Source organism: Halichoeres trimaculatus, unplaced genomic scaffold (genome assembly GCF_033239565.1).
Source record: "Halichoeres trimaculatus isolate MK-OKI-2021-1 unplaced genomic scaffold, fHalTri1.1 fHalTri1_scaffold_18, whole genome shotgun sequence".
NCBI classification, from domain to species: Eukaryota; Metazoa; Chordata; class Actinopteri; order Labriformes; family Labridae; genus Halichoeres; species Halichoeres trimaculatus.
Window position 1 is genome coordinate 6,362,626 of NW_027437196.1, and position 15,233 is coordinate 6,377,858.

Genomic DNA, 15,233 nt, shown 5'->3' on the forward strand with positions numbered 1-15,233 from the left:
TGGACATGGTCTAAATGAGTGAGTTTGCAGGTTGTGTGTGACCAGATGAAAGCTGAAACTCATGAGTTGTTGATTTTTCAGGATTCAAGTATTTTGTTGACAGAAATCGTCCAACTGGTCCCAAAAATATCTCAACCACTCAAAGTTACTTTCATCTGCCAATTTAAATAAAACTCAGCCCAACTTTTCTCTCTGGCTGCTCGGTGAATGTGGTCCTGTTATCCAATCTCTTCCTGCAGAGATTCATAAACTGAACGATGGTTCTTTGAAGTGTGAGAGGTCAGAGGCAGGGAGAGAAATCTGTGGGAGGAGATTTAATGGTGGAAACTTTTTGATATGTAAACAGTTTGATTCTGCAGATACAAACAGGATATTAAAATGAAACGAGATCAAAGGGAAACAATAAAAACCATTCAGGGAGACCAGGATGAGAAACAGCTTTAATATCCAAACTAAAGATCCAAACCCTCAGAAACTCAGACATACAAACCCACAGCTTCATGTAAAGCAAAACATATAATGATGAAACTTACATGTGTGTGTGTGTGTGTGTGTGTGTGTGTGTGTGTGTGTGTGTGTGTGTGTGTGTGTGTGTGTGTGTGTGTCAGTATCTGCCCTCCACGCCCAGCTTGGTCTGAGCAGAGTGTTCGATTTGCCCGTGGACCAGGCGGACCTCCTGCTGGGTCAGCGTCCGCTCCATGTGGCGGTAGATGATGCGGTAACACTGACTCCGCCTCCCCGTCCTGAGAGAGGAAAAAGGAGAAAGAGGAGAGAGTTAGTGTCCTTCTTATCTTCTATTTCCTGTTTATATTTCCTTTCTTAAGATCCTCTCTCCTCCTCCCTTCCTTTTCATTTGCCACCTTTTTTAATCATCCTCTTTCCTCATTCCTTTTCATCTCATCCTTCCATTCAACTCCTTTTTCTATAATCCTTTCTCTTCATTTCTTTCCTTCTTCCAGCATCCTCTTCCTCCTCTCCTTTCCTCTCATTCCATTCCTCTTTCCTCCTTCCTTTACTTCCTCCAGCATTCTCTCTCTTCCTTCCTTTTCACTCTGCTCCTCTTCCCATCATCCTATCTTTTCATTTCTCTGTTTCCTTCAGCATCATCTCTCCTGCTTCCTTTCCCTCCCCTCTCTAAAATACTATCATCCTTCCATTCACCTCCTCTTTCCAGCATCCTCTCACCTCTTTCCTTTAATTTCCTCTCTTCCTTGAAGTGTCTTTTTCCATCATCCTTTCTACTCATTCCTTTCCTTCCTCCAGTTTTGTCTCTCCTCCTTCCTTTTCTTCCTACTCCTCTTTCCTTCATCCTTTCTACTCATTCCTCTTCCTTCTTCAGCATCCTCCCTCCTTCCTCCCTGGCTCCTTTCCTTTCTCTCTCCAGCATCCTCTCACCTCTTTCCTTTAGTTTCCTCTTCTCCTTTAAGTGTCCTATTTCCGTCATCCTCTCTCCTCCTTCCTTCCTTTCTCCTTCTCCAGTTCCCCTCTCTTTTAGGACACCTCTTTCTCTTTCCTTTCATCCCCTTCTTTTTCCATCATCTTTCCTCCTCATTTCATAATCCTTCCTCCAGCATTCTGTCTCCCCCTTCCTATGCATTCTACTCCTCATTCCATCATCCCCTCTTCTCATTCCTTTTCTTCCTTAAGCATCCTTTCTCCTGCGTCCTTTCCCTAGTCATCCTTAAATCCTCTCATCATTCCATTCCCCTTCTCTTTCTAGCATCCTCTCTCCTGCCTTCCTGGCTCCTTTTCCTCCTCTCTCCAGCCTCCTCTCTCCTCTTTCCTTCAATTCTCTCTATCTTTCCATTTAGTGTCCTTTTCCATCATCCTTTCTACTCATTCCTTTCCTTCCTCCAGTTTTGTCTCCCATCCTTCCTTTTCATCCTACTCCTCTTCCCTGCATCCTCTCTTCTTGTTCCTCTTCATCCTACAGCATCCTCTCTGCTTCCTTTCCTTCCTCTCTCCAGCATCCTCTCACCTCTTTCCATCATCCTTTCTCCTAGTTCATTTCCCCTCTCATTTTAGATTCCTCTCCCTACTTCCTTTTTCCTCTCATTTTTCTATCATTCTGTCTCCTTCTTCCTTTCCTTCCTCAAGCACCGTCTCTCCTCCTTCCTTTTCATTCTACTCCTCTTTCCGTCATCCTCTCTTCTCATTCCTTTTCTTCCTTCAGCATCTTCTCTCCTACTTTCTTTTCCTGGTCTCTCTAAAATCCTCTAATCCTTTCATACCCCTTCTCTTCAGCATCCCCTCTTCTGCTACCTGCGTCCTTTCCTTCCTTTCTCGAGTTTTCTCTCCTTGTTCCTTTCTTCACCTCTTTTTTTCTATTATCCTTTCTCCTCATTCCTTTCCTTCCTCCATCATCCTCTCTCCTCCCTCCTTTCTTTGTCCCCCTTTCTCCAGCATCCTTTCTCCTTCTTCCTTTTCCCCTCTCTTTTAAGAATCCCCTCCCTACTTCCTTTCATCCCCTTTCCTTTTTCCATCATCATTCCTCCTTATTGCTTTCCTTCCTTCAACATTCTCTCTCCCTCTTCCTTTTCATTCATCTCCTCTTTCTTATCCTCTCTTCTCATTCCCTTTCTTCCTTCAGCATCCTCTGTCCTGCTTTCTTTTCCTCGTCTCCTTAAAATCCCATCCTCTCATCCTTCCATTCCCCTTCTCTTTTCAGCATCCATTCTCCTGCCTTCCCTCTTTCCTTCATCCTCTCTGGTCTCTCCACTTCACTCCTATCAAACATCCTGTCTCCTCTTTCCTTACTTTCTTCTCCCATTCCCTTTTCTTTTAAGACTCCTCTTTCTACTTCTTTGCTCTTCTCTTCTCCCTGTTGTCTCACTTTCCTCTCCTCCCTGCAGAGTATTCTCTTTTCCTCAATCCTCTCTTTTCATCCTCTTATCAGTTCTATCTCTTATTTATATCTCCCTCTTTTCTTTCCTTTTCACCTACTTTGTTTCCTCTTTTCCTTCCCTCCTTTTGTTTTAAATCCTCTAACACCCCCACCTCCTCCTCCTCCTCCTCCTCCAGTTGATGAAGTGACACGAGGAGCAGTCAAACAAACGTTCACAGTAACTAAAAACCACACGACCTCCTCCCCCTCCCTCTCTCCATCTTTCTCCATTCATCCTCTACCTTGCTCGCCCATTAGGGGCTGGTAAATAATTGAACATCAGAAAATTCGCTGGAAATGTCAGAGAGACTAAAATAAATACACTTCATACCTTTATGTACACACACACACACACACACACACACACACACACACACACACACACACACACACACACGCACGCACACACACACACTCAGAGTGAATGGTATTTCATGTGATAGACTGTGTCGTTGCTGAATAATTAATGCCTCCATTATCCAACCCACAGAGCTGGAGGGAGGAGGGGGGATCGATACTGTATCACCTGTAACACACACACACACACACACACACACACACACACACACACACACACACACACACACACACACACACACACACACAAATACATGATACAAAATAAACAGGAAAGCATGAACATACAATAAGAACGCACGTTACATTATGCATGAAGAACATGCTAATAATTCTGCCATACATGAAAACACACACACACACACACACAAACACACACACACAGAATAAACTGTAAATGTACGAAACTAGGACCCAGGCTTGTTATGACCTGCAGCCATGCGTGGAGCAGGAAGTAGATCTATTAGGAGAAGTCCAGCTGTGTCTGTTCGTGTATAAAGTGTGTTTTCAGGTTTAACTGGTAAAAGTTAAAGAAAGAAGTTTATCTGAGGCTCAATTTGCACCAAATTGGCACTTAGTGTTTAAAAGTGTTTTAATTTCCCTTGATGGTCCACTGCTCCAGCCCCAAAGTATTCCTACGTACCCTGTGTTTATAAAGCAGCTCACACACACCTCAGAGGTGGAGCCAACGAACCTCATCTACGTACAGCTACAGCAGCACAATAAAGACCCTCACTCTTTAAATAAAGTCGCTCTCATTTGTGCTTTTCCAAAGGGAGAAACCGTGATTAAATGTAGTGGTGTGTGTGAAAGAAGACGTGAACACACAGAGCCGGGGTGTTTCATCCAAAGCAATTAAAACGCTACGAATAGCTCGCTGCACCAATTACAACCAAACTGGGACAGATAACGTGACAACTTATTTTCTGTTCTGTCCTACACACATCTGAGCGTAACCAGCAGCGTGTTTCTAAAAATACCTCAGAGGAGACGCTCACAGAGGGAGATCTGTAGGTTTTATAACAGATGCTCGGATAATTCTGTTTTAATCAGATCGTTTGTGTTTCTCAGCGAAATCATTCAAACAGGACAGAGGACAGTGAGAGTATGTGACAGTTAAAGCATAAAATTGGAATTTTATCAAGTGATTTTCTCTTTTCTTTCTGTAGAAAGTGTCTTTTTAGACTTTATATGAGCCACATTCACCTGCACAATCTAGAAAAAAATGTCTTATGTAAAGTTATTTAAAGACAAAAACAAGGTCTGAATTGCTTTCAACAAGTAACAAAAAAATCTGCCAATGGAACAAGTCAAAAGTTACCTGAATTCAGACATTATTCTAGTTTCAAGAAATATTTTTTGTTCCATTGGCAAATTTTTTAAACTTGTTTCAAGCAATTCAGAACTCAGTTTTGTCTTTAAATAATTTGAAATTAGACATTTTTCTAGATTGCTCAGGTGAATGTGGCTTATATTAAGTATATTAAGACAGTTTTTACTAATAAAATAAGACAAAAAGACTTGATAAAATTTCATTTTTTTGCAGTGTACTAAATCTGAAGTTTGTTCAACTGACTGCTTTTAAGTGTTATTTTTTGTTTAAAGAGAGGGTATGCGTTTTTTAAAATTTATTATTATTATTTTTTTTAGGATTAATATTGCCCCCAAAGTTTTAGAGCAGCCTGCACAGTTCTCCAATCCTGCTTCCTGGAGGTTTACTTTCCACAGTCAGCACACTAAATGTCCACTAAATAAACATGATTTACAGCTCAAAATAAACTTTTTTTTCTCCCACTGGTGTTTTAGAAAACCTTTATTTAGGCCTCTGTCTGAAAGGCTTTATTTTACCTGCTGTCTCTTTAAGACTGCCGCTCAACAAACCCTCATCCTTCTAATTGGCCAACCAACCAACCAAATACAAACCAAACCGCATACAAACAAACCAACCAACCAACCAAAAAAATACAACTGCCCAAGCAACCAAGCAACAAGCATCAAATCAACCAACTAACCAACCAACCGACAATCCAACCAACCAACCAACCAGATACAAACCAACCAGCCAACCAACTGACAATCCAACCAACCCATCAATTAAACCAAATAAATTCAACTACCAAAGCAACCAACCAACAAGCATCCAATTAACCAACCATCCAACTAACCAATCAACAAACCAAATACAAACCAACCAACCAACCAACCAACCAACCAACCAACCAACCGTTCCTTGAGACACCTGACGGATCAACCATCCAATCACTCATATAGCCTGCAAACCAACCAACCAGCTAAAATCCAATCCTACAAACTAGGTTTTCTTTCTTTTTTTTTTTTTTTTTAGGATTAATACTGCCGTAAAAGTAGCTTTACATGATGTACAGCTCAGAAGAAACTTTTCTTTCACTGGTCTTTTGAAAAACCTTTATTTAGGCCTCTGTCTGAAACGTTCCACTCTGGCTGCTGTCTCTTTAAGACTTCTGCTCAACAAACCCCCATCCTTCCAGTTGGCCAATGCTCTGATTGGTCTCTCAGGGGCAGAGCTATGGATAGACCTTGGTGTTTGAGGCCAACCCACTCCAATGTGAAAGTCAAACCAGTTAAGAAATCTTTAAGTGATGATGTCATCAAGTCTCAGACCGTTTTGAGTGGCTCCCAGACAGATTCAGGGATTTCTGTTAGTATGTAGTGGTTTGAGAATCTGCATAAATTTGGCACAACATTCATTTTTATCACTGTTCTTATTAAAAAGAAAGCAAGATACCCCCTCTTTAATTGAAAAAAATATGTTGATACACATTGTTTTTAACTTAGTCTAATAAAACAAAAAGTTAAAAGTTGCTTTAACCTCCAAAAATTTGAGACTTACCGTTTGATTTCATGTCTAGTTGTCTTTTCCCATGTTAAAAAATAATAGCAAAATCTTGTGATTAATATTCTAGAACTCTGAGCTCAAAGATAGAATTCTACCCGTGATCTCAGAGTTCTAGAACACCTGCTGTTTCTCCTGCTGCAACCTGATTGGTCGATAAGACCTCAATAGACAACTGTTCCTGTTTTGACAATAAATGTTGTATCTGATTCTGTTGGAAAAAATCCAAAAGTTTTCTATCAGCAGAATCAGAGAACAATGATCCATAATTACAGAAATTAAAAGCAGACGAAGAAGAGCAGCGACGGGTTCATGGGAGGACAGGAAAACATGGCCGACAGCTTCACAGCCAAAACATTAAAAAAAGAAAAGCGGCATCTAAAAACACGATCGATTTGATGTCAGACTCAAGCAGATGGTGGGATGTGGGAAGAGACGGAGATGGAGGGATGGGAGTGTCGTGTTTCACTTGGAGCGAGGAGAGAGGAGAGAAAAAAGGGGGGGGGGGGGGTGATCGACACCTCTGAAAGACGAGTGTCAGGTTTCACTCAGATGGAGAGAAAAAGTGTGTTTAAGATGAAGAGAAAGGGAGAGGCAGAGAGATGAAGAGATGGATCGATGCACAGAAGGAGGTGAAGAAGAGACGGAACTCCAGCAGCTGCCAACGCCCTTAAAAGCACCGTGCTGCCTTCACATGAAGAGGGGAAACCGGGAGATCCAATAAACCCCAGACGAGGGAGGAAAACTACCTGCGTTTATATTTCTGTCATCTCTCACTCCTTTTATACTTTTATATCCCCGATTCCCTGCTTCTCTTTTTGATCTTCATCATCCATTGTTTTGTTTCCAGCCTGGTTTTTATCATTGTCACTTTTTCATTTTGTGTTTCTGACGTGAACATAGAGGAAAACTCCAGAGGTTTCTCCGTCACCTCAAACACCAATCAGCTTTTGATCTTTTCTTCTTTGTTTTGGTTTATTTTTTCCCTTTATTTAAACCACTGAATAAAAGCAGGAAGACCTTTGGTAAATCCACTGCAAGCTTTATATGCTGAAAAATACAGGATGTGTTGGTGAAGGTTGGACTTAAAAATTAAATTAATAAGATTAATTAATTTAAAAAACACCCTCAAATGTTTCAATATTTCTGGTCACTTCTTTGTATTAATTTCACTTTCCCTTTTCATACAAAAACTCAATCAGCAGGTACTCATAGTTTGACATTGCTGATCCCTGTTCTTTACATATTCTGAAGTCTAACAGCTGTTTTATCCAATTAAGTTTCCTGCAGTTGTCAGAAGTAAGTTGTCAGTCCACTGCTGTCTGCATTGGTCAGAAGAGCAATTTGGAGATTAAAGGATTTGGAGCCAAAACATGATAAATATTACAAAAACAAAAGAAAAGAAAAAGCAACTAATGTGAGAACATGTAAGGTTAAACCAACGGGAGATCAACACCTTATTGAGACCCCTTTGGAGAAAAACCTGGGAAGTTTCCGTTCCTCTAAGCCGATGCAACAACCAACTGACAAACAAACCAAACAACTAACCAACTACAAAACTAAATAACCAAATCAACACCGGCTCCTCAAGACACCTCACTAACCAGCCAACTGACCAACCAACCAAACAAATAACCAGCAGACCAACAATCCAACCAACTAACCAACCAACAACCAACCGACCAGCCAAATAACCAAAAAAAACAAAATACAAACTAACCAACCAACCAATATAACCAACCAACCAACCAACAATCTAACCAACTATCCAACCAACCAATCAACCAACCAATCAACCAACCAACCAACCAATCAACCAACCAACCAACCAACCAACCAACCAACCAACCAACCAACCAACCAACCAACCAACCAAACAAACAAACAACCAAATAAACACAACTGCCCAAGCAACCAAGCAACAAGAATCCAATTTACCAACCAACCAACCAACCAACCAACCAACCAACCAACCAACCAACCAACCAACCAACCAACCAAGCAACCAACCAAACAAACAAACAACCAACCAATCAAAAGACCAACTAACTAACTGTTCCTTGAGACACCTGACAGATCAACCATCCAACCACTCATCTAACCTGCAAACCAACCAACCAACTAGAAACCAATCAACCAAACAAACTAAACATCCAACCAAACCACCAAACAAATATATGATCAACCAAGTAACCAACTTCTCCTGAAGACATCTAAACAACCAACCAACCCACTAACTATTCAATCAATTATCCAACCAACCAAATAAACAAACAAGTTACCAACCAACCAACTAAGTAACTACTTAAGGAACCAACCAACTGATCAACCAGCTGCCCCTCAAGCCATCTTGCCAACCAACCAACCAACCAACCAAACAAATAACTACACAACCAACCAACAAAAAACCAGTGACTTTACTAAGCAAACCGACAAACTAACCACTCTAACTCAGAGACCTATTCAATTATTCTTGTACCTCTCACTGCGTAGTTTACTCAGTTCCTTCCATCATTTTAATTCACTGGATTTCCAAATAACTCTTAAGCTAGGCTGGAGGAAAGCTACGACAGCAGCTGGAGGACTTTTAATACTGACGAAAGAAGATGATGAAATTAAAACTCTGCATGAAACCGATAATTAATATGTTTTTAAATTCAGTGGTGTTGAGGAAGACAGAGAGATTACTGGTTGTTTAATCGTTTTTTCCTTTTCTCTTCAGATATTCCCGCCCCTGTTTATCTGAATGGACGCTGAAAGAAGAGACAAGCCCCATCCATCTCACCTCCCTCTTTTCCTCTTCCCTACGTCCTCCATCCATCCATCCTCTCCACCGAGCCAAAAACAGCCCTAATCAATTTGTATTCTATTAAGTGGTTGTGATGTGTGTGTGAGTGTGTTTGTGTGCCTCTCCCTCCACTCGTTAATCCCACCACTTAGATACTGTCTAATTGGGATGGACAGTCAGATGGAGGATGGGGAGGATGGGAGGGAAACCAGAGGGCAGGAAGGATGAGGAGTTAAAACCGCCAGGGGAGAACACAAACACATGAGAACAAAACATTATCATCATAAAGCCACCAATTTTCACAGAATTCGGTGAATAGATGTTGTAGTTATGAATATTAATAGGCTTTTCTGCCATCTGTGCTTTAAAAACGCAGGAATATCCTCTCTGACAAGCTGCCCGAGCAAGGAGGATCTTTTTTTGACCCCAAAACAAAAGCAAAAGATGAGAATTTAAGGAATCTAGTGAGCATTTTTCCTAAGAAATAAATGGTGTGAGAGTGATGGAAACTGGTAATCAAATGGCAGCTCTTAAAACCTGAAAGGTCTGATATCTGAGGGATTGACAACAGATTAAATCTAGAGCTCTGAAAGCAGTTTTTAGGGTTGTTTTTTCTTTAATTCAGCTAATTAAAACACTGATGGTATGAACGTATATGCTGATGATGCTCTGATTGTATCATGGGGATTGGGATAGTATTTGAAGACGTCTGCAGTTGGGTTTCTTCTGATGGGAAAGTCTGTCTGAAAATAAATAAATGCATGAATAAAAAATGGCAAACAAAATCAAACAAATCCGGGAGGCGGATATGCAAACGAGTGCCTCATCTGAAGCCGGCCTTTTAGTCTGCAGAGCGAACACACGGCACCGCTCTCCTTCAGTTGTTTATTTGGCCCTTTTTTTTTTCTGAGGAGAAGGCGCAGCGGCCTGGAGAGAGCTGCCTGTGATCTATTAATACATCTGCATAAATTAGTCAGAGCCGCTCTGTAGCTGTTAGCCGGCTGTGCAGGAGCTCTGGCTGTAGTCCGCAAAATCCACCAGGATTCTGTCCACAATCTGGCGTATGTCGAGAGGAGACGGCGAGTCTGATGGCCTCTCAAGAGAGGGTTCGTCTCATCTCTGCAGCCCGTTCAGAAAGGGGGTCAAAGGTCGCTGTCTGGGCAGGGTGAAGGGTTTGAACTCAGGCTGGTTAGTCAGAGCTGGGGATAGTTTTCTGACACGTTTCCTCTGATTTAAATATCAAACACACCAGTTCTTACTCACAGGTGACGACTTTTTCAAAAGTGAACTCAGAGTTGATCAGAAACTTTTCCAAATTTGTCTATTTGTTGTGATTGAAACTACTTTTGTCCAAGATAAACAAATAAAACCTGGACTGAAGCAACCTGATCAATATGTAGGTTCAATAATTATAACAACCTTTGTCCACAGGGGGCGCCATAGTTAAAACACAATCAGAGCAGTAAGTGGTAAGAAAAAGACGTAGGCTGTGTGTGATGTTATTGTGAACAGAGGATAAGTTAAAACATTGAGGGTGCTCTACCAATCAGAAACATCCAGCATTGGAGGCTCCTGCCCCTTAGTTCCTGGACTGTTGGGGAGCAGGAACTATTCAAGGGAGGAGATTATCAAGGAACCAAATCTAGACCCTGGTTCAACCTGTCGAAATGCACATACTTCCTTTAAAGTTCCCTAGTTTCAAGGTGAAGTTCCTGTCATCAATAAAAACACTTAAAATTGGAGTAAAATGCTAAAAGGAGACGATTATAAGAGAATAAGGAAGAAGGAATCAAGGAAAGAGGTGATATTAGAAGGTGAAGAAGGAGGGAAGGAAGAGAGGTGTGAATAATTTACAGGACTGTCAGTGTAGTGGAGAAGCTAGTCTGTCAGAGGAGGTAATAATAGACACACACACACACACACACACACACACACACACACACACACACACACACACACACACACACACACACACACACACACACACACACACACACACATAAGTCTGATCATATATCAATGTTTCAATAAGCAGAGTCTGACCTCATTAATTATTTCTCACTCTGAAACCTGATTGGTTCGAAGATTACTACAAAGTTTTCAGTCATGTGACCTCTCCTACCTCTCCAAATATTCCTCATCAGTCTTTTCCTTCCTCTTTTTCACTTTTTCCTTTCTTTTTAAATCACTTCCTAAAAAAAAACAAAAAAACAGCATCCTTCTTGACTCCTTCCTTTCCTTCTGTGTCTGTATCCAGAGAAAAAACTGAAACACCATCGTCACGCCGCTTTAACAGTCTGCGTGTCTTTTTTGCAGCTGAGTGTGTGTGCGTATATACTGTATATATACAGTGTGTGTGTATGTGTGTGTCGCCTACTGTCCATCTGTTTTAGCACCGGGAGACATGACGAGTGTTTACCGTGACTCACACACACACACACACGCACACACACACACTGTATCTCCCCTCCTCTCGGTGTGGATCGCAGGTTTTCTGGATCCATCAATCAATTTATGAGAAAGAAACAAACAGACGATGTGAATCATGAGGAACTGCACGATCTGAATACAGACTCTGTGTGTGTGTGTGTGTGTGTGTGTGTGTGTGTGTGTGTGTGTGTGTGTGTGTGTGTGTGTGTAAGATTTTATTTGACTGTGGTTCACTGTGGATCAGTTGCATCTGGAGGATGCTGGTTTTAAGGTTCTTCTCAGTTTCCCGCCTTTTTTTTTTGTACTTTGACTTTCGTTATCATCCTCAGATGTCAAGGCTCTGTGATTCCTACTTTATCTTAGTTTTACTACGAGTCTTAAGAAAATAGCAGCCAAGACATTGAAATGATCCAAAAATGTGACAAAAAAACTACATACAAGGTATATAAAGATAGACGACATTATATCTCCCCAAAAGTGAAGCCAAACACTTAAAGCTCTGCTTATTGACTGGTTGCAGTTTGGATCTTATCTCTATGAGATAGGACACTAAAACCCCTTTTTGTTTATTTTTCGATAAAGTTCAGTACAAATGAGTTATTTGATGCTATCAAGACCGGATATGACATCATGATTGACAGCTCTGTTGACCAATGAGGCTCCAGCAGCTTTGTGAGCCCTGGATTATCAGATTAGAGGAGGAAAAGTTAGAGAAAACTACGGGAGAACTTCCCATTGATAAATACTGAGCCTATGCAAAAGTGCTCAAAATTTGCAGTTCTTCAAGTGTCCACTAGAGGCTGGCTGCAGAAACATCAGAGACCACATACACATCCATTCAAAAAAGGCAATCTTTACAGCAAAAATAAAAGTGTTTACAGCCTCGTAAAAAAAAGGGAGGTGAATTTTTTTTCTCTTTTCTTTTTTTTCCTTTTTTCTTCTTTTTTCCTTCTTTTTTCCCACTTTTTCCTTCTTTTTTCTTTTTATCTTCTTTTTTCCTTCTTTTTTCTTTTTTTTATCCCTTTTTTCTCCCCCCCCCCCCCCTTTTTTTTTGAGAAAATCTTTGAGAACTTGTTGTATTCCAGAGTATTTAAACTTTTTTGCCCATATAAGGGCGTGGCTGAATTGACTGACAGGTGAGCACCTGTGGCTGTTAGCGAAGGAGCTAAAGGCCCACCTCTTTACCTCAACCAAACTTGAACAAATCCAGGCTGAGTTCAACATCTCCAATATGACTCCTGATGATGGTAGGTCTCAAAACTCTTAATCAGAAACAAATGGGTGATGTCATCAAGACTATGTTCATTTATTATCAGGGGGGATTTTGACACTGCTCTGATGCTTTGATAAACAGACGTTGAACTATAAACCATAAGAGGGTATCTCCAACACCAGTCTGGACCGTCATAAACCAGGTTCAGCAAGCACTCATCCAGCTGCAGATGTAGCTCCAAACACCGCCAAGGGGACAGTCCCATTACCCATAATTCCTTACCCTCCCCAATGCAAATCCACTTGACATTAGCGCTGTGCGATTGGCTGCTCACAGCATATGGCCTCCGCTTCCTTCCGTTATGCTTGTGAATAATTCAGGCGGCTGTTTAGCTGACGGCCTCGCTGGCATTTCCTCGCCACTAATTGCCCGTTAAGCGTTCCACTTGACCTTTAACAGGAGGATAAAATTTTGAAAGGTTTCGTTTAAGTGCGACTGTGTTTTCAGTTGGCCTCCCGGTGTTAACTATTTAACGTCTGACTGAACTACATTTCCCTTCAGGTCATACAGCAGCATCCTGGAGTCTGAGTGGATTCAGAGCTTGTTTTTGCTTGTTTATCATAAACTTTTAGCTCATTATGAGAAAATATTAAGATCTTCAACTCTTCAAAGTCACCTGTCTGTGACTCAAACTGGCCTCTTTGGACATCAGTGAGATTTTTAGATCCAGGAAACAGATTCTCTCCTTCACCTCTGAAGTGACTTTCTTCCAACCTGGACTTTGTCTGCAGGCGGGGATGAAAATTTAAACACCTATCCAGCTGTAGACCACTCACACACACACTCAAACACACTCTCACCCATGTTCCAACTGCATCCAGTGAAAGGCCCAAAACACAACACAGGTTCAACCAGCGAGCAGCCATTAAACACAGAAACTGTCACTTCTCATCGCAGTGGCCGCAGGAAAGGACACATAAAGGTAAGACCGCCTTGTTCCCCTCTTTCTCACACACAAACACACACTCATACACACACACGGTAAATATTTAATGTAAAGGTGGCACTCCGGAAAATTAGTGTCAGCAACAGTTGACAGCTTGTTTGTGTTTCTTTTGATTTACTTTTTCCTGTCCCCTGAAATAATAAACAACACAAAAACTCAAGTCTTGTTCGTCTAATAACACACACACACACACAAGCGGATTATTTTTCTTAGGTAAACGTTCATATGTTGTTGTTATTTTTTAATATTTTACTAAACTAATCATGGGCAAAGTTTCAAAATGTGAGGTAATCATGTGTCAGAGTTATGCCAAGATGAGTCTTTTAAAGTCAAACAAACAAATCCAGATTTCTCAACCTGTGACATCACAAATTGGTGATTTTTTTTTCCTTTAAAAAGTATTTAAAGCTGACGCTAACCAACTGGGAAAAATACTATTCTGTCTTTTGATCTTTAAAAATACATTCCAGAATGTCAGGTTCCACAATGTTGGGTTCCAGAATGCTTTGAAGTTTCTTAAAGAGACAGTAGCGGAAATATGTTGTAAGATTAACCCTTGATTTGCTGAACACAGGTAGGTTCTTTGATAAAGTCACAGTTGTACAGTACAGTAGTTATGAAAAAGAAATGAGCTCTAGAGCATGAAATGGCTTTAAAAATCAAAACCTGTTAACAACCATATATGTAAACCAATACTTGAAAAAATAAGGGGTACGATTTTATTTTTTCTTCCTTTTTGTTTGTTTTTGGATTGGTCCATGAGTGTATTCCCACAGAAGATGGTCACTGGTCTTAGTCACCATAATTTTGGGGGTCCTGGGATTGGCAACTCCTGCTATAGAGAGCAATAAAATAAAATAGAAAAAAATATAATAATAAAATTAAATTAAACTAAATTAAAAAAAATAAAAAATAAATTAAATTAAATCAAATTAAATTAAATTAAATTAAATTGAATTGAAATAATAAAATAAAGTAAAATAATAAAATAATAAAATAAAATAAAATACAATTAAATAAATGAATGAAATAAGCAGCAAACATGTTTATTTCCGCTTTAAAATTTTTACCATGGGGCTATATGGGGACTGACTCACTTTGGGACTGGCTTCTGGTGGACATTTGAAGAAATGCAGTTTGCATTTACATGATTTTTGTCTATTTCACAAATTTAGCAGGAATTTGAAAGAGAGAGTTTAATGACTTTTTTCTTGTCTGTAAATCACTAAAGAAGGTATTAAAAATGTTTGTCTCCCTGTTTGAAACATTAATCCAGAAACGTGTCCTACTTGGCTAAATCCTGTTGAAGCACATGTTTTTGAATGCTGGAATTAATGTTTGATCCGAGTAAAAGAGAAATAAACAAACTCACTGTCCCTCCTTCTCTCCTCTCATTGAAATATCCTCTCTATCGCTCCCTCTGTCATCCTCTCTCTCCCTCGTTTCTCTCAATCACTTCCACTTAAAGCTCATACTGGAGAAGGCAAAACACGATGCTCACAGGCTGAGTGTGTGTGTGCGCGCATGTGTGTGTGCGCACGCTGTGGGTCGATACGAGTACAGAGACAAACAGGAAGGCACTTTAGTGAGTGTAAATGAGTGTGTGTGAGTGTGTGTGTGTATATGTGTGTGTCTATTACTCAAATTAAGATGGAGGCAGAGCAGGAAGAGAGCATCATTATC

The 15,233-nt window shown here is 40.5% G+C and overlaps 1 protein-coding gene across 1 annotated transcript in view; it reads right to left on the reverse strand.

Annotated features, from left to right (window-relative positions):
* Positions 1 to 427: 427 nt before the first annotated feature.
* Positions 428 to 15,233, reverse strand: part of fars2 (phenylalanyl-tRNA synthetase 2, mitochondrial) — a 148,239-nt gene continuing 133,433 nt past the window's right edge. Inside the window, exon 11 of the mRNA XM_074693620.1 lies at positions 428 to 743. Coding sequence (XP_074549721.1) covers positions 605 to 743 — 139 coding nt within the window. The 3' untranslated portion in view covers positions 428 to 604. The remainder of the gene's footprint in view (positions 744 to 15,233) is intronic.